Genomic DNA, 20,814 nt, shown 5'->3' on the forward strand with positions numbered 1-20,814 from the left:
GAAGCGAAAATGGCCCCCAATGATCCCCCACTCCTGGCATCAGCTTTCTTGTGTAATTCCCTCCCTGTAAGTGTGGGCTGAAACTAGTGACTTGTTTCTATCACACAGAATGTGGCAAAAGTGACAGATGGTCACTCGTGAGATTAGGTTCTAGAGGACCTTGACTTCATCTTGCTGGCACCTTCGACTAGTGGGTCTGCTTGGTGAAGTGAACTGGTATGTTGGAGAGGCAAGGACTGAGGCAAGGACTGTATGGCAAGGACTGAGGGCAGCTTATGGCCAATAGGCCTGTAGAACCAAATCCTGCCAACAGTGAGTGAGCCCTGGAACAGATCCTCCTGTTTGAACCCTGAGATGACCAGAGCCCTGGAAAACACCTTGACTGTAGCATTTCCAGTCACTCTGAAGCAGGGGACCCTGTGAAGCTGAGCCTAGATTCTTGATCCACAGAAACTGTTTGATAACAAATGTGTGTTGCTTTAAGCTGCCAGGTTTTGGGGGTAATTTGTCATTTAGCAATAGATAAATAAGACCATTACTAAACAGCTTGTGGTGGACTGACCTTGGCAGAAAATGTATGGGACTATTTTGGGAACTTTTTTTTTTTTAAGTTTATTTTTGAGAGACAGAGCACGAGCAGTGGAGGGGCAGAGAGAGAGGGAGACACAGAATCTGAAGCAGGCTCCAGGCTCCAAGCTGTCGGTGCAAAGCCCGACGCGGGGCTCAAACCCACGAACTGTGAGATCATGACCTGAGCCAAAGCTGGACACTTAACCGACTGAGTCACCCAGGTGCCCCTATTTTGGAAACTTTTAAACAATATGCATTGGTTCTTTTCTTAAACCCTAGTTAATAAGCATGAACAAAGGTGTATCTTGGTGGCTCAATCAGTTGAGCATCTGACTCTTGATTTGGGCTCAGGTCATGATCTCATAGTTCATGGGTTCAGGGTCTGCACTGGGCTCTATGCTGACAGCATGGAGCCTCTTGGGCTTCTCTCTCTCTCTCTCTCTCTCTCTCTCTCTCTCTGTGCACCTCCCCTGCTTGTGCTCTCTCTCTCTGTGTCTCAAAATAAATAAATAAACATTAAAAAGATAAGCACGGACGAACATAGTACCCAATTCCTAGGGCACATTGGGGATTTATTAGAGTAAGAAAGTCCTATGCTAGTGGCCACAGACTATAAAGCCAGGAGGGCCCAGAGCAACATCTAGGGCAGTGGTCTCAACCAGGGAGGAGAATCTAAATCACCTGAGGAGCCTGGACCCCACCTGGACCTCCCAAAGCAGGATCTCCACAGCTGGAATCTGAGCCCCTAAATAGACATGATTTGTCCGGATGAGAGAACATATCCCTGGGTAAGAACCACGGATCTGCTCCTGTTCCCCTACTTGACATGTTGGGAAATGAAGCAGCAGAGCATTTGTCTGTATGTGATTTTTTAATTAAAAAAATTTTTTTTAAGCTTGCTTATTTTGAAAGTGAGTGAGCGAGCAGGGGAGGGGCAGAGAGAGAGAGAGAGAGAGAGAGAGAGAGAGAGAGACTGTCAAGCAGACTCCACACTACCAGCACCCAGACCGAACCAGGGCTCAAACTCATGAACCGTGAGATCATCACCTGAGCCGAAACCAAGAGTTGGATGCTTAACTGACTGAGCCACCCAGGTGCCCCTGTGTGTCTTTCAAGGTCACACAGGCTGTTGGTGGCAGCCCAGGATAAGAGCATGGGTCTCTCATGGACCTGTTCTCTTTGTCTGCTCTGCCCAAAGACCCTGCAGCCTCCACCCCGCCGCGTGTTCCCTCTGAATGAAGAACTTAGCTTAGCCCAGAGCTTACATAAGTAGAAACAAATAGATGCACAGAGAAAACATCTAAGGTTCCTTTATTTGTTTTGAAAACAACCTCCATTCTTCATCTCTCAATTTAGTCCTGGTCCAGTGACAAAAAAGGCTTTTCTCTCTGGCTTCCTTTGTAAGAAAGGGAACAACATAAACACTTCCCATTAAATCTTGGTCGCCAGATTCCAGCGAGGTGAAGACTGGGCCAGGACTGGAACTCAGCAGCACGGAGAGCACGTGAAATCTGTTTCTGAGCCCCACGTGGCTTACAATCCTTTACTCCATCCTCCCTGAGACACCTGCTCCTGTCCAGGGGCTCTTCTCTACCTCCCCATGCAGGGCATCTACTACAGTAGTTGGGAGCTGCTGGTGGCCTGATTTCTGGTCTGCTTCTCATCTGGAAAACGTCACCCACGGCCCCGCTGGCTCAGGCACGGGGTCCTCAAGAGCTCACCAGGTCCCAGTGCTGGCTCATAAGTGACGACTCACATGGGTTGACAACGATTTCCCTGCCATTCTCGGAGCCATCACCAAACATGTCCGTGTCTAGGCAGAGGTGGGATGCTATGTGCTCGATGCGGGAACCAGTCTTGGTCCACTGCTGAGAAGACGGAGAGGAGAGAGAGTGAACCGGGATTCTCTGGCTAAGGCCCCAGGTCCTATCGACAACACCAGCAGCTCCAGAACAATCAGCCGTGTTTACACCGCATGGCTGGGGTCGCCCAGAGACTTGACTTCACGGTCTCACGGAGGAATAAAACTGCAACTAATTGCTTTGCAGGTACTGTTGGTTTTTCTGGTTTTGTTTGTTTGTTTGTTTGTTTTTTCCCCTCCAGATAAAAAAGTAAAAGCAAAATCAATATGTTTGCTAGGAAAACTCATTAGAAAGCAGTAACTTTCTAAGCCACAGGCCAGAAAACATGAAGCACGTTAGTCAGAGGAGCACCCAGAGAGATGATGTGCCCTCAGTGTCTGCACAGCAGGAAGATGTGGGAGCGAGCTGGGGGATGGGGTGCAGGAGGGCAGAGAGGCTTCTGGGCAGCACCTGATGCCACGAACCTGTGCTCCTCCAAAGAGCTCCAGCACATGAAGGGCCCAGGCAGAGAGGAGAGCTCATGCCTCTGCTCCCCAGACCTCCTCTTACCCAACAAGTGGGGGGGATGGACACGTTTCGGGGAACCACCATTGAGCAGGCACCATGGACCACTTCAGTTCATCGCTCTAAACAGCTGCCCCATGGGGGGAGCATCATCAACTAATTTCACAGAGGAAGAAACCACAGCTCAGAGAGGTCCAGTAACCTGCTGTGGGTCACACAGCCAATGAGTCATAAAAGGGCATTGGAATCTCTGTCTCTCTAATGCCAGTACCCAGTTGGCAGGAAACTGTGTGGGGTTAACAACTTGGGGTCAGCTGGGCACATGGCACATCCAGAGTGCTACGAATCTTGGTGGACATCCTGCCAGAGCACAAGGCTCCTGAAGGCAAAGTTCGAGCACTGCTCATCCCCGTGGCCCTGAAGGCTTTGCCCCAGTGCTCTCCGGCTCCGGGGTGCCAGGTGGGCATCAGAGCTAGGCAGGAGGGTACAAGATGCACATGCACACTGTGGTCTGCCGAAGTCCACAGGCATTCAGGGGCAAGCCGACCACCTCTCCTAACCAGGAGGGTCTCTTTCTGATCAACCCCTCCTCTTCTACAGTTTCTCTCTTGTCTTGCACACGAGCCTCCGACCTTACTCAGGCAGTCTGGAAGCTGCAGGTGGCCATGACCCTGTGTACCCACTGAGCACTTACCTGTCTGTCATCTCCATTCTTGCAGAGGACAAGAACCACCGGGGCTCCAGGGAAGATGGTGACGACGGACAGGCACAGCTCCTCCTGGAGGATCTGCTGGGTGTATGTGAAGGCCCATATCTGGAGGAGAAGAGGCCAGAAGGTTCACATCAGGATCCTCGGAAGCCTGGTGGGGCACTCCCAGGACTATGTGTGATAATTAGCGAAGCCTGGTGGTATAAAGCACTGGGGGACCCAGCAGGAACGATGGTCAACAAAGTCACCTTGAACGATGGGACTCAACAGCCAGAGGCTCGCAGGTCACAGCCCCACTGAACTCTCCATCCCCACACCTGTGAAGGGGACTGGCCTGGGCACGCAGGCCACCTCTGGGAGACGCGAAACAACTCTGGGCTTGAGGAGGCGAAGCCTGAACAGCACCACAGCCCAGCTGTGTGGTCAACAGTTTCTCTGTCAGATCCAGGTCTGTTCCCCACACTTGACACCGTGAGCAGACCTGGCAGGGAGGCCCAATCGGTGCCCTGAAAGCCTGAGTGTTCCAATAAGAGGCCCACGGCAGGACAAAGGGAACAGGGAGTGTGCCACGGGAGGGAGCAGAAGGGCAGAGGGAGTCAGGAGACAGAACATCGTCACAGCAGGGGTGTGAACTCCAGCACTCCAGGAGGAGATGGCTTAGCAGAGCTCCTACAGGGAGGGGAGTTGAAAAGGCGAAAGGACAAGGAGGGTGGGGAGAGGAAAGGGGCATTCTGGGAGAGTCCTTACAAGGAACATGCCTCACTTATTCCATGCAATGCCAGAGATCAGAGAGCAGCTAAGTGCTGAAGAAGCCCAAGCCACTCCTGTTTCTTAGGTCAGGGGGATGAAAACGTGAAACTCCACAAGGTCCTTCCCAGGCTGCCAAGTGGGGGACCAGCTGCCCTTTGCCCTCATCACGGAGCAAGGGTGACCGGTGAGTTGGATGCTTTGAGGGGAGCTGCTGAGAGAACCCATCAAGGACTGAACTTCTTCCCTGCTGCACCCCTGCAGTTGGCCCTCAGCCTCTGGACCAGGCCACTCAGCAGCCACTTCTCCTTGGCCCGAGAATGGAGAAAGGGTCCTTTAGCTGGCTGGCCTCCTGTTCTAGGTCCATATGCCCCATAAGCTGACCCGGTGCTCATCTGTTCCTTGTTCCGCACCTCCCCCAGCTGATGGCAGCCACTCCCCAGCCTTGGCGCCTCTCCTGACTTCTGCTAGCTAGTGACATCCTCAGCTTCTTTCCTGTGTTCTCCTCTTCGCTCCCAAGCTTGGGTCCTTCTGCTGCCCCATCAGACACTTGTATGCAGACCACTGCCTTTCCTGATCTGGAACCTTCCCTGTCCCTGATACCTTGATGGGGCCACTGGTTCAGTGGGAGCCACCGTCCTCTATGGTTGGGTTCTATGTGTGGATTCCCTTTTCATTAAAAAAATTTTTTTTTAATGTTTACTTATTTTTGTGTGAGAGAGAGACAGAGCGTGAGCAGTGGAGGGGCAGACACAGAATCCGAAGCAGGCGCCAGGCTCTAAGCTGTCAGCACACAGCCAGCTGTGGGGCTCGAACCCACCAACTGTGAGATCATGGCCTGAGCCCAAGTCGGATGCTTAACCGACCGAGCCACCCAGGCGTCCCTCCTGCGTCCCTTTTCAAATTGCTGGTGTTGGGAGAAGTTCTAGACCAGGGGAGTGTATGGAAATACGGATGAAAATAGACTGGCTGTGAATTGAGACTTCTTGGAGCCTGGGCAAGGGTCCAGGGGATCCTTTATACTCTTCCATCTATTTCTAGACCTATATATATATTTAATTTTTTAAATAATAAATGTTACGGAATGTACTCCTTGGAACACATCAATAAATTCTCCACCGGCCTTGAACATCACCATACTACACACGCCATGTGCTTCCCTCCAGGGTAAACTGAAAGGGAAAGACGTCTGTATGCACAGAGGTGAAACAATAACCATGATGACATTGTTACCGATGACTAGCATTTGCTGAACACTTACTGTGTGTGAGACACTGTTCCGGGGGCTTTCCACAGATTAATTTAGTCTTCATAGGAATCCTACTAGATAAGTATTATTATTATTATCCTCATTTTACAGATGACGAAAGGCTCACAGAGGTTATCCAAAGTCACAAACTGGTCAGCGGTCCCGGACCATCTCCAGCTTGTTTATTGTTGCTGTTGCTGCCACAGTCATGGCTCCTTCCAGCGCCCTTCTATTCAAGTTTAATCACAGGCAGTGTCTGTCCCTGAGATCCCTCACAAATATAGAAAACTGTAGATCAGTTCCACTCTGACAGCACAGAGCTGGTCACTTCCCACTGGAAACAAGGGTCACACCCCATGTTGGGGACTGGGGAGGGGGGATCGGACCAGACAGTAGGCGCCTCCCTGACATTGATGGGAACTGGGGAAGTGCATGAATGGAGGCCCACGTTCCCCGGACTCCATGCCAGGGCAGGGGGGTGGGGTACACACAGTGCGGCCTACCAGCCTGTGCCTGTTCCCCTTTTCTTCCCACCCCGGCTCTGTCCCCTGCTGTGAACTCCTGCACCTGCATATGCGTGCTCGGCTGGTCACCCCCTTGGACCTAGGTAGCGTGCTAGGGACACAGGGTACCCCCAGGAGATCCATGCAGGTCCTCAGTTCAGGCTTCAGCCATTTCGGTGGGGGATTCTGGGGCTCCAGACATCTGCAGTGTGATCTAGAAAGTGGAAGCAGATCATGGGTGTGTGTCCAGAGAATTCTGTACGAGGAGGGGAGGGTGGGGAGAGAAAAGCCCGAAGCCCAGGCCCAGGCCCAAGCCCAAGGGCAGGAATGCCAGGGAACTACTGCCCAGGCCCACCATACAACTGCCTCAGCTTTAGATTTCTGCCATTGTCGGGAAATGAGGCTAAACACACAGTCAGTGATGTGGAAAGAAGATAAGGTCCATCCCCCTGACCCATTACCCACCCACACAGCTTGCTGTAAACCATGAATTAGCATTTTAAAAATAAATCCTGTAATTATCTTGATTACCAAAATACACTGACTTTGTCTTTGTGTGTGTGTGTGTGTGTATGTTAAGAGCATTAACTAATTAAACATAAAAACTTGACATATACCACAATTTCTGAAAGCTTATCTTGGCATTTCTTCTTTTTTAGTATCCCAGGGGCTTCTAAACCTGGAAGTGCTAGGGAAGGCTTGAGGGTGGGAGGGGGGTGGTGTTTTTTTTCACATCAGAGACACCCCATCCACTAATGCCTTTCAGGAAGGAAGGCATATGGTGACCCCCACAGGGGCCAGGGCTGGGCTCAGAAGAGATCACTCAAGACCCCCAAGGGGAGAACGCACATGCACAGACAGGGTATGGAAGCCTTTACACTGAGTGGACTTTCCATTAGCTGGTGTTTACTGGCACTGAAATAATTCAGCCTCATGATTTCTCGGAGGAGCCACATCTGCGAGGGAGGAGGGAGGGAAGCAGAACACGGGAGCAGGTGGGGCAGGAAGCGAGGAGAGGTTTTCCGATTCCCGTTCTGCAACCTGTCAGCCTTCCAGAATGGCCGGTGATGAATGGGTTTATTAAATGAACCTCGGAGTCAGAAATGGATTCAGGAAGGTAGCCGTGGTTGCTCAGGCTGGCCTGGCCTAGATCGGTGTGCGCTGAGCCGTCTCCTGACAGCTCCATTTGGGGGTCTGGCCCAGTCATAGACACTACCCCCTGTCCCTGCACCCCGGTGCACACAGACATGGCCACACCTACAGAAGGTAACTCAGAGGTGGTGTGGGCAGCCTCGCCTCCTTAAGGATAGGCCACTGAGGGACTGAGGAGAGGGGGGTCCACTCCTGGCCCTCCAGCCCCTTTGCTCCTGCCCTGGAAGAGGGGAACTGACGATGGGTCGAGGTTGGACCTTAAGGACTCTGCGCTTAGAGAGCCTCTGGAAGTCAGCCTCTGCATGAGGAGAAGCGAGCAGCCTGGCAGGTGGGAGCAGCAGACTTCTCTCTGGGTGATGCCCATCCGGCCGCAGCTGTCAGGGCTGGGACCACACGGGCCGCAACACCCAGCCCGGGTTTCATGTCTTGTGTTGGATGGAACAGCAGAGGAAAGGGGCTCTTAAGAGGACATGTCTGGGGGCGCCTGGGAGGCTCAGTCCAGTTAAGCATCTGACTCTTGATTTCGGCCTTGGTCATGACCTCACGGTTGTGAGATCGAGTCCCGCATCAGGTTCTGTGCTGAGCATACAGCCTGTTTAGGATTCTCTCTCTCCCTCCCTTTGCCCCTGTCTCCGACTCGTGCTCTCTTTCTCAAAATAAATAGACATTTAAAAAGAAGAAGAAGACATGTCTGGAGGAGCCAAGGTCCAAAAGAGGCAGGCATGAGATGGGTCGGGGTCCAGGCCCAGGGCTGAACTTGGAATGGCTCAGGGCCACCTCCAGGAGGCAAGAAGGAACCAGCCTGGGGCAGCAGCTCTCGACTAGAGTGATCTCACCCCTATCTGTCTGCCCAGGGGACATACAGCAGTGTCTGGAGGCATTTTTTGAGCACTAGGACTAATTGGAGGGTGTCACTGAAACCTAGCAGGTGGGGCCAGGGATGCTGGCAAAACCTACAGCGCACATGATGGTCCCCACAACAAAGAATTATCCGGTACTAATGCAAACAGTGAAGTTGAGACACCCCAGCCTTGTCTGAAGGGCTTGGTCCCTGGGGACAGCAGGCCCGGCATTACTCGTGTATGACCTGAGAGTACTGGTCAACCTCTCTAAGCCTCGTTTACCCCATCTGTGAAATGGGGGGATAACAGGACACGGTTCACGGGGTCGTGTGATGACCAACCCAGATGATGCCCATGGAACACGCAGCCGGCGCCTGGCCCTGACACGGTCTCTGTGAACAGTACTTTTGTGGCACGTGGGAGGAGCGATGGTTGGGTGAGGAGAGAAACATTCACACATGGAGAGAAGGCAGGGGCTGTGTTGTCATCAACGCAGAAGCCCGCATCAGTTACTGATGGTGGTGAGCTCCCCGTTCAAAAACTCTTCAGCGTGGGGAACAGTAAACAATGGAGAAGAGACCCCACGTGCCAAGCAGCATTGCTGGTTCTGTTGTGGTTAGATGGGCAAATAGCTCATTTATAAGGACTCTGGCTCTAGGTGCTTCACATTCATAGTCTATTGATGCTCACAGTGGCCCTGGGATGCAGGAACGGTTTTATGGAGGGGGACAGAGGTCAGTGGTTACTCTGGGCAATGCCAGGTGCAGACCGCAGGGTCGACTTTAAATGTGGGGCCTCTTTGGTGAGAGTGGATCTGAGCCAAGGGCATCCAGAACCACCAACTGGCCTTGAGTAGGCCACTCTGAAGGCCGCACATACACACCCTGAAGCCTTCTTCAGACAAGGTGTCTGGAATGAATGCATGGGCTCAAGTGACACTTCAGTTCAGCCAACCTCTTGATGCACCTAGGTCCCTGAAGGATCACCCAAATGCACTGACCAGCCGTGTTGGGGACACCTTCTTCAGCTGCACAGACACAGACCTCAGCCTCTCCCTGGTGACCTGGGAGGCTCAGAGTTACAGTCTCTGCCTTCGATTAGGACCTTCACCAGACTCACTGTTAGGGTGTTTTCTTTATTCCCAGTCCATCCTGTCCCTTCGTCCTGAGTTGTAAGAACATAGTTTATATACACGTGACTAAAAACCCACAGCCAGTGCATCTGTTGTTGGGTCATGCTGTTGGGCCCGAGAGTGACTGCTGGCTCCTTGCTTGTTACTCCTGTGAACGTGGGCGACATACTGAACTCTGCAGCTCTGTCCCCTCTACGGGGAATGAAGATAATGTGGGTCCCTGCCATGGAGGGCCACTGTAGGGAACAGATGGGTTTCCATGTGTATGTGTTCAGAACGGGGCTGACCACAGAGCAAGCGCTTCATCTGTGGACTATGGTAACGGAGGAAGCCAACAGGAAAAGAGATGGGCCCAGAGAGCTTCCTTTAGAAAAGTGCCTTGCTTTGCCTCCCAGGAGAGATGCTGGAAAGGCAGCCATGATGGGGCTGATCCCAGGGGTGTGTTCCCAAAGTGTGGGGAGGAATGGTGGGATCAGACAGGGAAGATGACATACTGGCCACCGTCCCGTGGGCAGACTCACTTTGGGTACCAAGGGGAGTGCAGGTGCGGGGGCAAGAGTTTCACCTTCTCTCACCCACCCGGGTGTCCAGCTGTCTACCATGTCCTTCATAAGCCAGTAGCCCAAACTGCCAGGAACACAGGGAGACGGACACACTGAAGAGTTTTTAGGTTTGCTTCCCTTTTGAAAAATTGGGATAGTAAACGAGATTGGTGCATCTGTCTTCCTTCTATCTTTCAGACAAATATTTTTCTAGAGAATCCAATAAAATTAAGGGGGAAACTCGTTAACCTGGAGGGTTCTTGGGCTTCGCACGTCTGCAGACTGATGATGTATTTCTTGTGTACTTCACCCAAGGCATCAGCTTGCTGACATTTTCAATACACTCTCAGATTAAACATTTTGTTCCCAAGGTTGACGAGCCGGTCAAGAAAGAGAGGTGAGGCAGGGTGGACAGATGGGCTGGGGGTGGGGCAGGGACATGAGCCAGTGTCAGAGGCAGAGGACAACCATGGTCTGGTTATTTCCTTTCAACAATGGGGACACCCATGTGTCTGGGAACCCACCCCTGGAGAGCGTGTGGCCAGCTGGAAGCAAAACTCCAAGCTCTTGTTACCACCCTCTGCTGTTCTTTTACTCCAGGAGTCTGGACCCTGGAATCATCTACCCCATGGCCTGAGCTTGGTTTCAGGACCTGTAGAGATCTTACCCCAGGTCTCTCCTCCCAAGGGTAGACTGAAGCCGGACTACACACAGCCAGGCCCAAAGGGAACCATTTAGAGGGGAGTGACCAAATGTGGATTTGCCAGCAGGGAGTTCATAGCGGGGGACAGAGCCGGGGCGGGCAGAAAAGGGGAATAGGCACAGGCTGGTAGCCTGTGCTAAGTGTACCCCATCCCCCTGCTCTGGCATGGAGTCCGGGGAACGTGGGCCTCCATTCATGCACTTCGCCAGTTCCCATCAATGTCGGGGAGGTGCCGACTGTCTGGTCTGCCCTCCCACCCCCACCCAGTCCCCGACATGGGGTGTGACCCTTGTTTCCAGTGGGAAGTGACCAGCTCTGTGCTGTCAGAGTGGAGCTGATCTACAATTTTCTATATTTGTGAGGGATCTCAGGGACAGACATCTCGCACGAATGAACTTGAATAAAAGGGTTCCAGAACCATCTATGACTCCGACAGCAGCAGCAATAGCAGAGCTATGGCATGGTGGCTAGATTTTCCAAATCCCGCCATCACTACTTCCTAGCCTATGACTTTGGATAATCTCTCCAGGCCCTGGTTTCATCTGCAAAATTAGGATAATAGTGATACCTCCTTAACAGGGCTCTTGTATCCCTTCCTTGCTACGGCTTCTCACAGGCAGAGAAGGCGGCAGCTGCAGAAAGGGCTGAATTGAGTCATGAGAAAGGGCCTGCGGGGCACATGGGACCCCCCTCTGGACAGGCCAAGAGGCAGCAAAAGAAGAGAAATAAAATGTAGGAGGGGAGAAGAGGCGAAGCAGGGTCAGAGGAGACAAGCTCGGGATGTCATAGCACATTAGCAGAAAGGGCTGGTGGGCAGAAAGGCAGGACTATCTCTCCTATGTAGGAAGGACGGAAACATACTGAAAGGAAGAGAAAGGTAACCCAAGTCAGTCCTGCAAGCGTGTAGCTCCACATGTGTGCACGCATACACACAAACTGGGGATTATTCTAGCTGAATTAGTTATGCGGATTTCTATCAGTCCAAAGTGGGTTTACACCTTCACAACACTTGGACGTGCAGCCCAGTCCTGCTGTTGGCCGTGGGCCCCCTCTCAAAGGGGGCTGTGTCTGATGCAACCTGGCCCCACTCTGCATCCAGCATGCACCCTGATGCCTGGCACACTGTGGGCACTCAGTGTTGTCCGTGGAAGCAGACTGAATGTCTATCTTAGAGTCTTCTTCCATTTTCCTGAATTCACACTGCTGCTACACAAACTGTTCTCTCCAAAGTGGGGAGGAGTGATAGCTTGGCACTCTCTTCTAGAAAGAGTTCTTGGCTCACTCCAAGCCTGTTACTATGATCGCTCTTAGTTTCCCACAGATCACTGCTTTTCCTTCCCTTCTTGTGCCAATGGAAGGTCAGCTGGAATAGGTACTATTACCCTCCAGTGAAATCTTTCACTGGGGCTGGGCTAGTGGGGAACCCCTCCCCGAGACCGCAGAGATCCTGTGGCTCCCCTCCTCCCATGTCCTTATGGAGCCGAAGACATGAAAAGCCACTGCTTTGCTGAAGACAGATCAAGCCAACTCCTGTCCCTGGAAAAGGCGGATGGCAACATTCAGGCTGTTGGGAACCCCGCGGACGGGGCCTGCACACAGAGTCAGAAGAGAGGCAGGTGCCTCACCTATTTTCAACAGTTTACAAAACAGCCACTTAAGCAAATGGTGTCATTCCCAGCCAGGCTGCCATACCTAAGGCAAAACCAATACCCCTGCTTCCTTTCCCCTTTCCTGTCTAACTCAGGCAGCCCCTCCCATGTCCTGCTGGAGCAGAGAAACGGGTCTTGGAAAAGTCATTGCAAGCTGGAGGCCGGTGGTGAGATGCCTCAAACATAGGCATAGACTTTTGTGGCAGACGGTGTGGGGAGACACTGAAGACTGTATTGAGATGGGGAACAGAGGTGTGATGGTGACATGTCTGCTGGGGGATGAGGGGCAGAGACCGGAGACTGTAGCCGAAACCAAACACAATGGTTCCCAACCCAGGTGGTTTTATGCCCCAGGGGGGTTTGGTGTAGCTTGGAGAAAGTTCGATTGTCACGACTGGTGTGCGGGACATCTGGTGGGCAGAGGCTGCTGCTAGGCAGGCTGCAGAGCACAGGACAGCCCCCACTGGAAAGAACCATCCAGCCCCAAACGTCAACGGTGCTGAGGCTGAGGAAGGCTGAAGGAGTGAATGCAGGACGAAGAAGAAGAGCTAGCTATTCGAGGGGAGACGGGAAAGGATCTGCGGGAATGGGGACGCGGGGAAAAGAGGAGCCAGGACGGATGGACAGGACTGGAGCCTGGAAGAGGGTAGTCACACAGAGAAGGTGTGGGATGGGGGTGTGGCCGTGGTGCCTGGCAGCTGCTCGTGACTGGAATCACGGACACTGTGTCATCCAGCCACAGCCCAGGCCTTCACACATGCTTCCTGGGCTGCCCCTTCTCCCTGTCCTGACACGGCCTATTCCTACTCCTCTCTCAGGATGCAGACATTTTCAAGTCCTCTGGGAAGACGTCCCTGATCCTTATGCATATGGCAGATACCACCCTTGGTGACTGAGCTCCATCCAGGACAGGGTTTACAACAGAAGGGCTGCTTACTTGCCGCTTCCTGAATTAGATCCCTTGGCGGGGGTGTGGCCATAGAGACCAGCAACCTAGTCACTCCTCACCTTGTCTTCACAGCACGGAAGAGCGGTTTGCTGGGTGAATAAATGAGTGAAATGCCCAGAGGGATGAAAACTAGAATTTGTGAATCAATGAAACGGGATGTCAAAGCTGGAAGCTTGCATAGAATCTCTAAGAAACCATTTACAGAGCAAAGGTCAGTGACCTGAGAACCTGGGTGAATACTCACCATTATCATATGAAAGCGGAGGACAGGAGCCGACAAAGGAAAGAGGAAGAAAGAATCTGGATCCTGCAGCTCTGTGGGAGCCAGGAGGAAGCTATGTGGCTAAAGCTGGATGTGCTTTACTGTATCCACCTGACCCAGCCCACATTTACTGCCAGCAGATAGGACACCAGTGACATACGTACTCATTAAATCCTGCTAATTTAATGGCAATTTCCTATAGGCGCGACGTTGCCCAGTAAGAGGTCTTTCAGAGAAACTCTACACATTTGGAAAACTAGTGGAGTGAACTCAGTCCCAGAATGAGGAGGAATCATACTTCTTCTCCTCTGTTGCTAAGCTCTGGGTATAACTGGACCCCTGGTGTCACAGAAAAGCAGGTGACGGAGGCTAAGTCCCTGTACATGTTCTCATATCCCCAGCCTGTTGCTCACCTGGGATTTTGCATCCTCGCCTTTGATCTTGACACAGGGGCTTAGCCTGAGGTTGTAGATCTCAGTGTTTCTCTGCCTTTGAGACTCTAGGCACTTCTGCCTCTGTCGGATAGTGCCCTTCTGGATGGAGGAATCGTTGGGGACTCTGGAGGAAAGTCACAGGAATGAGGACAACCAGCCGCTCTTTGGCTTAGTAACACTAGCAACTGGAGAGGTCAAGGCAGGGTTTTGAGGATGACAGGGGCGTTTCATCCTGGGTGGTATTACCATGACCTGTGCTGGGGTGGGGGCTGCCACTAGGAACAATCCAGCAAGGAGAGACCCAGGAGCCACAAGGGTAAGGAGCCTGACATAGGACAGCATCAGCGAGCCCACGCCCTCTGATCAAGTGGGGCTCAAATGCCAGCAGTTGCGAGACTGCTGCTAGCTAACCTCAATCCCTCACACTACTGATTAACTTAATTCCTCTCCTGGTTTCAGGAAGGAAGGGGAGCTGACTGGTCTTCTCAGAGCTCCACGCACTTCAAAGTCCTGATCCAGTTGGCCACGGGATGTCCCTTCTCTGGACCAAGTCAGCTGAGGGCCTTGCCCTGCAGCCAGCAAGAGGTAGGGCGGATACCTGAGCTCTGGATAGACATTCTCCAGGTACCACTTGAAGCTCTGGCAGTGCAGATTCTTCCTCAGCTCCAATCTGCTCTCGACGCTGGGGGTGATGGGGGCAGGGGTAGACACAAAGACAAAACACAGCTGTGTCACAGACAGGTACCGAGGCCGAGGCACAAAACACAAGCTGTTGCCCACGCTGCACCCACCTCTCTCCGGAGGGTACTGGAGAAATTACCCGAGACAGATTTCGAGAGCTCCAGACACAGCTATGGAAACACTTAGCAATATCTCACAATGGCGTGGTAATGACACGCACGGAGGGTTTGTGCTTTTACTTGGAAATGGGATCTGGGGGTGTTTTTTACTTTTCATTAAAAACAAGGCTACAAGGACATTCAGGGTGTTGTTGCTAATTTACTGCTAGGCCTCTGAGTCTACTTATCCACAAATCCCTCTTTGGATTCTGTAGTCAAAATATCATTCCTGACCACCTCTCCCTCAAAGAATCATCTTCTTTGGCTGGTTCTGGTGCCTGGTCATGACTTTATGCATCAGACATTTATTGAGCGCCTACTGTGTGCCAGGTGTTGTACCCCATGTGGGAAATGATGGATGGCGAGCTTTTGAGCAATTGACAAAGGTAATGAAACAAGCAACCACAACCCTGTGGGGACGTGGGGCGGGCATGTGGGGACTGTGGGAGCCCCTCAGAGGCGCACCCTTGCTTGTTGGGTCCGCACTCGCCCAGGCGGTAATGGTGAAGCTGGTATCTGGAAGGAAAAGTGGATGCTACTGAGACAAACCAGAAAGTGGGTGAGGCAGGGACCCCAGGTAGAGGCAGGGGAATACCAAAGGGAGATTGGTCTGGTGGCAGGGGCAGCGTGCGCACGAATGTATGCACGTGGGGGTGGCGGATTGGAAGTAAATGGGATAAGAGATGATGAAACGGATGGTAAAGGGTCTGGGGGCCACTGGGGAGGAGTCTAGACTTTGAGGCAACGGGAGGCAACTGATGGGCTCTTAGCAGAGCATGACACGGCGACGTCTGCACTCTCAGAGCATCTTACTGGTGGCGAACTGGTCTGACGGGGCCAAACTGGAGACAGAGTGGGCAGGGGGAGACGGCCGCAGAAGCCCAGGAGCTACTCACACTCTCAGGTAGGAAAGTGGGAAGTGGAACGGAGAGAAGGGACAGGTCCAAGCCCCTCCATTTCTCCCCAGCTGCACTGCCATCACTCTCCTGGGTTCCATGGACACTTTGTTCTTCCTGGGTGACCATAGAGGACCGACCCTGACTGGGCCAGCCTCCCCTCCTTCCGGCCCTGACTAGACCAGGTGCTTTCACAGCCAGTACGCATACTTAGCACTAAGCACATCTCCTCACCAGACCCAAAGCAGGGTGAGCAGAGGAATGATGTCACTTTTTTTTTTTTAAAGCTGAACGTTGGGTGTTCAAGCAAAGACCCAGGCGCTCAGTGTGGGAAGGGCATAGGATCACCGGGACTTGGTGATTGCAGGACGTGGGAAGAGACAGGGAGGGAAGGGTCAAGGCTGACACCCAGATTTCTGACTTGGGCAGCAGGACACAAGGAGGAGTGTTCGTGCAGATGGGGGATGCGGGATGAGGAACAAGCTTAAGAGTGAAGTAGACGAGTTCTCTTCAGGATTTGAGTTAGAGGAGCCTGGGAGGCATCCAGGTGGAGATGTCCAGTTTGTACTTGGAGAAGGCGCAGTACGAAGACAGAGAGGACAGACCCTCGTGGAAGACCACATACAAGGTGGAAAAGAGGAAAGTGAGGCTGCAGATGGGACCAAGAAGGGGGAGTGGGGGCAGAGCACGAGACTGCAGGTGCAGAAACCGTGGCCGGAGATATGCTGGAGGGGCTGGGAGGGAGAAGACCGATGGGTTAACACAGAGGATGTATCGGGCCCAAGGGAGTCAGGGTGAGCCAGGTGGGGGCTCTCAGGAACAGGAGGTGGGGGTGGGGCTCAGATCACACTCAGGAAAGGAGCAGGGAATAGCTGCCCACAGCACTCGCAGGCAGGAGCTCATGACGCGTGGCCCTGAAGGAGCAGACAGGGCTGTAAGGGCATGAGTGATGCTGGATTGAAGGGAAGTTTTTGTAGGTTTTTCCCCGCCTCCTTCTCTTCCTTTTTAAATGGTTTAAGTTTTAAGCTTTACGACACTGTCTCAGTTTAAATGCAGATGGGAACCATGCGGTAGGGAGGAAAGATCAGGGCTGAGGAAGAGTGGAGACCCGCAGAGGACAAAGTCCCCCAGAACAGTGGTTCCCACGCTGTCTGCACATTAGAGTCATGGAGGTGGGGGTGGGGTGGCTGCCTCTTAAAAATTCTACAGCCCAGGCCATACCTCAGAGTAGGTCAACTGGGAGTGGCAGTAGGTGTCTGGGAGTGGCAGCAGTCATTTTTGAAGCTCCCCAGGTGACTGCAACATGCAAGCTAGGTTAGGAAGCATTGCCCTAGAACTTGGCTCTTCGAGGAAAGGTCCTCAGACTGGCAACATGGCACCACCCAGGCGGGAGCTTATTAGATATGCAACCCTACTGAATCAGCAACCACATTTTAACAAGATCTCCAGGAAACGTGTGTGCACATTAAAGTTTGAGAAGTCCTGAGCCAGGAGGCAGGAGAGAATGAATCCAGGTGGAGGGAGCTGGATAAATGTTGACTTATGAATGAATGCAGATGAAAGGTGGATCCCGAGTACAGGTAGAGGGCTGGCTAACACGGCAGGAGGCACACCTGTCTTTCGAGATGAACTAGAGGAGAATGGGGCAGATACAGCAAAGTTCACAGGTCATTTGTCTTGGGAAGTTGAGGCCATCTATTTCATCTATAAAACAGAAGGTGTCATCTGTTGTGAGTGACGGGTGAACTCAGGGGCTGGGGAGACAGGAGAGGTTTAAATGGAGATTGGGGAGAATGGTACCCAGGAAAGGCGGCAGGACTGATGGGTCTGCCAAGGGCCTCCCTGAGTCTGATGGCCACGGTGTGTTAGCAGCACCGGCTGATACTTTCCAGAACCTTCAGCAGCCTGTGTGCAGGGGAGGGAAAGGCAAAAAGTCGGGTTCATCCAGGGTTGAGAAAACTTTGCCTGGGGTGCTGATAGATGCACAACAGGGTAAAAGATCTGAGGACAATATCTTTTAAACCTTCTCTTTAAGCAAGAGAGTAAACCCAAGCTGGGGAGGGCAGGAGGTAAGGAAGGGGGAGGTGCATGGCCACAGACAGTGGACCGGAAGTTTGAGGACTCAGGACAAATGCCCTGTGAGGTCCTGCACAATTGCCCTGGAGGGACAGCATGGGTTTATAACCTCAGAGACACGAGCCATTCTGGCTGGGTCCGATGTAATCCTCCTGAGGGGTGCAGGCAGCAAAACCCACCCGCTCACCAGCCTTAGTCTGACTGAGGGACAGCAGTGTGACAAAAAAAACAAAACAAAACAAAACACTGGCTGCTCCTCAAAACAGTCAAATGACAAACATAAACAAACATAAACATCCCATTTTTCTTTTATCAGCTCTGGGCTGGAGAATTGCACCCTATAGTTTTGGGATCAGACAGGTGTGGTTTGAGCCTCATCCCCCAGGTGATTTGATTAGGGCAAGTCGCTTAATCTGCAGAAGCCTCGGTGTCCTGTCCCGTAAAATAGAGGCAATTAAATCCATTACTCAGAGTTTGGGGAGCGCTAACAGGATAGCCTTTAGGGCATCTGGCACAGAATTCCTTTCCTGTCCTTGTCCACTCCCAGGAAGCTAGAGCAGGGTGCTAGGGGACACCTGTCTGATACTGCTCCTCTGAGAAGAAGGGCAGTTTGCGTGTGGGTGACTCAGAATTCGGAGGAGGAGCTCTGACCTCTAGGGACTAAGGCCGTTGTGTCCCTCATCCTACTTCTCTGTAAAAAGCTATAAATATCGCCCCATTGTGTGAAACACAGCTCACTCACTGGGGCGGTGGTCCAAGTTGTCAGTCATTCCATAAGAGCTACCAAGAGCCCTGCACACCCAGGACAGGGCAAGAGCAAGAAGGGACACAAAGGAGAGCAGCCACAGCCCGGGTCCTGGAGTGGCTCAAAGGCTGGGTGACCAGCTAAGTGGACAGGCTGTCAGGAGCTGGGGATCGTCTCAATCCTCTGCACGAATCAGCCTGAAAGGACACTTACTTTCCAAAGGGCCTCTCCAGGGCGAATGGCCGGGCAGCATAATAGTACTGCTTGTATTCATCCATCCACACTTCAGCTGTCCTCTTGGTGTTCCTGGGGAGGTGGGGTGGGGGTCACATATCGGTTAAAATGCACATGTAAACAACATTACCCAGCTGGGGGCCCCAAGACCCAGGAATAGCATTCTTCCCTGGGCACTGAGCCCAGCCAAGTCCTACCTGCTCTCCAAAGGGGCCTTTCCCCCAAGACCCAGGACATTAGTAGGAAGGACAAACTCCTCCCCAAAAGGTACACACCAGAAAAATTATGCCAGAAATAGAACTTATGTGGCTCAAAAATAAATGAATGAATGAATGAATGAATGAATGAATAAAGAGAAAAGAACCAGGAGAACCCACACATGCCAGTGACCAAGAGCAGAGAGGCAGGACCTCCAGCTACCCTCAGTACCCCTGGTCAAGGAGCTCCCCCTTTCTGCAGGGAAAGTGGTAGGGTCACAGCTTTCGGCAGGAAAGCCAATCGCACATGGCTTCCTGGAGCCCGTGTGCTCAGTGTGGCGCAGGCATAAAGAATCAAGGAATCAAGCCGTCTGTCAGACATTTGGCCAGCACACTAGTCTTTTCCAAGAGTTTCCTCTGAGTCTGACCTCACAGGGCACAGAAAAAGCGAGAGAAACTGACACGGAGAATGTCACCATTCAGCAGACAGGGAGGCAGAGGTACGAGGAAGAGCCCGCAGAGCAAGACCGAGGTCATCAGAAAACAGTGAGATGCCAGGTGCAGCAGAGAAGCAACTCCCGCCAAGGCCCACGGAAGTGAACTTGGGGTCTCACTACATGGGGATGCTCCTGCAGACTTCTGGTTCTGTCTGCAGCAGAGGCATTCCATATAGGGGTCTGTTACACTCTTCCAAGTTGGTGGACCCAGAATGAGTCACGCACCCGCAGTCCATTCTTGGTGCACTCAAGTTACCAGCGCTTTGCTGGCGCGTTCCCCTGGGCCGGTCATCAGCCAACTGCATGCCGCTTAGGAAACACCTGTGCCACTTTTCTCTCACCACTGACTGACCCACTGGCCAGGGCTCAGACTCAAAGACAGTGCCTGTTCTGGAGCCTAGGGCTGCCCCCTCATTCCTAGGCTGGCCCCCTTCCACATCATAGCCCCCTGGCTTTCCTACACCAGGTGTCCCCCACTCACCTTTTCCTCCTGAAAACCCGAGGGCCCAAGGCAGCTCTCCCTTTGGTGCCCGCTGGGTTTCTCACTGCCCCACCCCTGTCCACCAAGTTCCTGCAAAAGGTGTTAACTCTTCCCCTGCTCAACCCCATGACGGCCCTGAGACCGTCATGTCAGGACATGACCTGTACCTGCTCATACATGTGAAAACTGAGGAAGGAAAAACACCGATGAGGAAAACAATGCCCCAGATGAAGAAAAGCACCAAGAGGCACTTAGCTTCCCCTCTCCCAAATGGACTAAATGACAGAAAAGAAAAGGAAAAAGGAGAATAAATGGAGAAGTGAGGCTGTCAGATGACAAGACACGAGAATAAGGGAAAAAGCGGGAAGACGGAGGAAAGATAAACACGGGGAGAGGGGTACACAGGAATTATTTCTAGAAGGAATCACAGGAGAAGCGTGTACAAAGGGACAGAGCAGGAATAGGTAAGTGCAGCACCGGGTCACTGAGGCCCTGGGATCTTCATCCTGCCCTACCCCTTCCCGCTGCAGGAGGTGCAAACACCCTCTGCAAGAAGCCCAGGGTCGCAGGGCTTCCCCAGCCTGGACCCCGTCTGGGTGCCGGCAGGGCCCTGGGGCAGGCACGTGAGCTGTAGCCACTTGTGCATCCCCAGTCTCAAATCCTTCCAAGGACCTTTCCCCTGGTGACCCAGCCTGAAAGTGGGAACAGTGGATCTTCCAGAACTCAGAGGCAAAATGGCATCCTCTTCCCCCAGCCCAAATGCCCCCAAATACCTGGAGCCCTGCAGGATGGTGCTGCCCAGGGACATGTGGGCCTTGTTGAGCCCTGGGCAGTCAGCGGTGGGGAACAGCCCCAGGCCTAGTCCTCAAGCTGGGTGGGCAAGCCCGACCTTCCCTGCTTAGGCAGAATCCCAGGGAGAATGATGTGTGGCTCCAGAACATCCAGAACACTCGGGAAACTTACCAGAGAACATGGTACAGCCACAACCCATCACTGGGAAAGCCCTCGGCTTTCTGTTGCCCCCTTGAAGCCCCTGGGAT

At 52.7% G+C, this 20,814-nt stretch overlaps 1 protein-coding gene across 3 annotated transcripts in view; it reads right to left on the minus strand.

The window, feature by feature from the left end:
* Positions 1-1,865: 1,865 nt before the first annotated feature.
* The window catches only part of GALNT14 (polypeptide N-acetylgalactosaminyltransferase 14), a 210,534-nt gene continuing 191,585 nt past the window's right edge, over positions 1,866-20,814 (minus strand). The window contains exons 11-15 of one of the 3 annotated variants that reach the window (XM_060652091.3): positions 18,579-18,671; positions 14,408-14,491; positions 13,789-13,933; positions 3,631-3,750; positions 1,866-2,435 (exon numbers count right to left, since the gene is read on the minus strand). In XM_060652091.3, the coding sequence (XP_060508074.1) occupies positions 2,280-2,435; positions 3,631-3,750; positions 13,789-13,933; positions 14,408-14,491; positions 18,579-18,671 (598 nt within the window). In that variant the 3' untranslated portion in view covers positions 1,866-2,279. Of the gene's footprint in view, positions 2,439-3,630; positions 3,751-13,788; positions 13,934-14,407; positions 14,492-18,578; positions 18,672-20,814 lie in introns of all 3 variants that reach the window. The other 2 variants (XM_060652081.3, XM_060652102.3) reach the window with 2 other exon arrangements.

This window comes from Panthera onca, chromosome A3 (assembly GCF_046562875.1).
Source record: "Panthera onca isolate mPanOnc1 chromosome A3, mPanOnc1 haplotype 2, whole genome shotgun sequence".
NCBI classification, from domain to species: Eukaryota; Metazoa; Chordata; class Mammalia; order Carnivora; family Felidae; genus Panthera; species Panthera onca.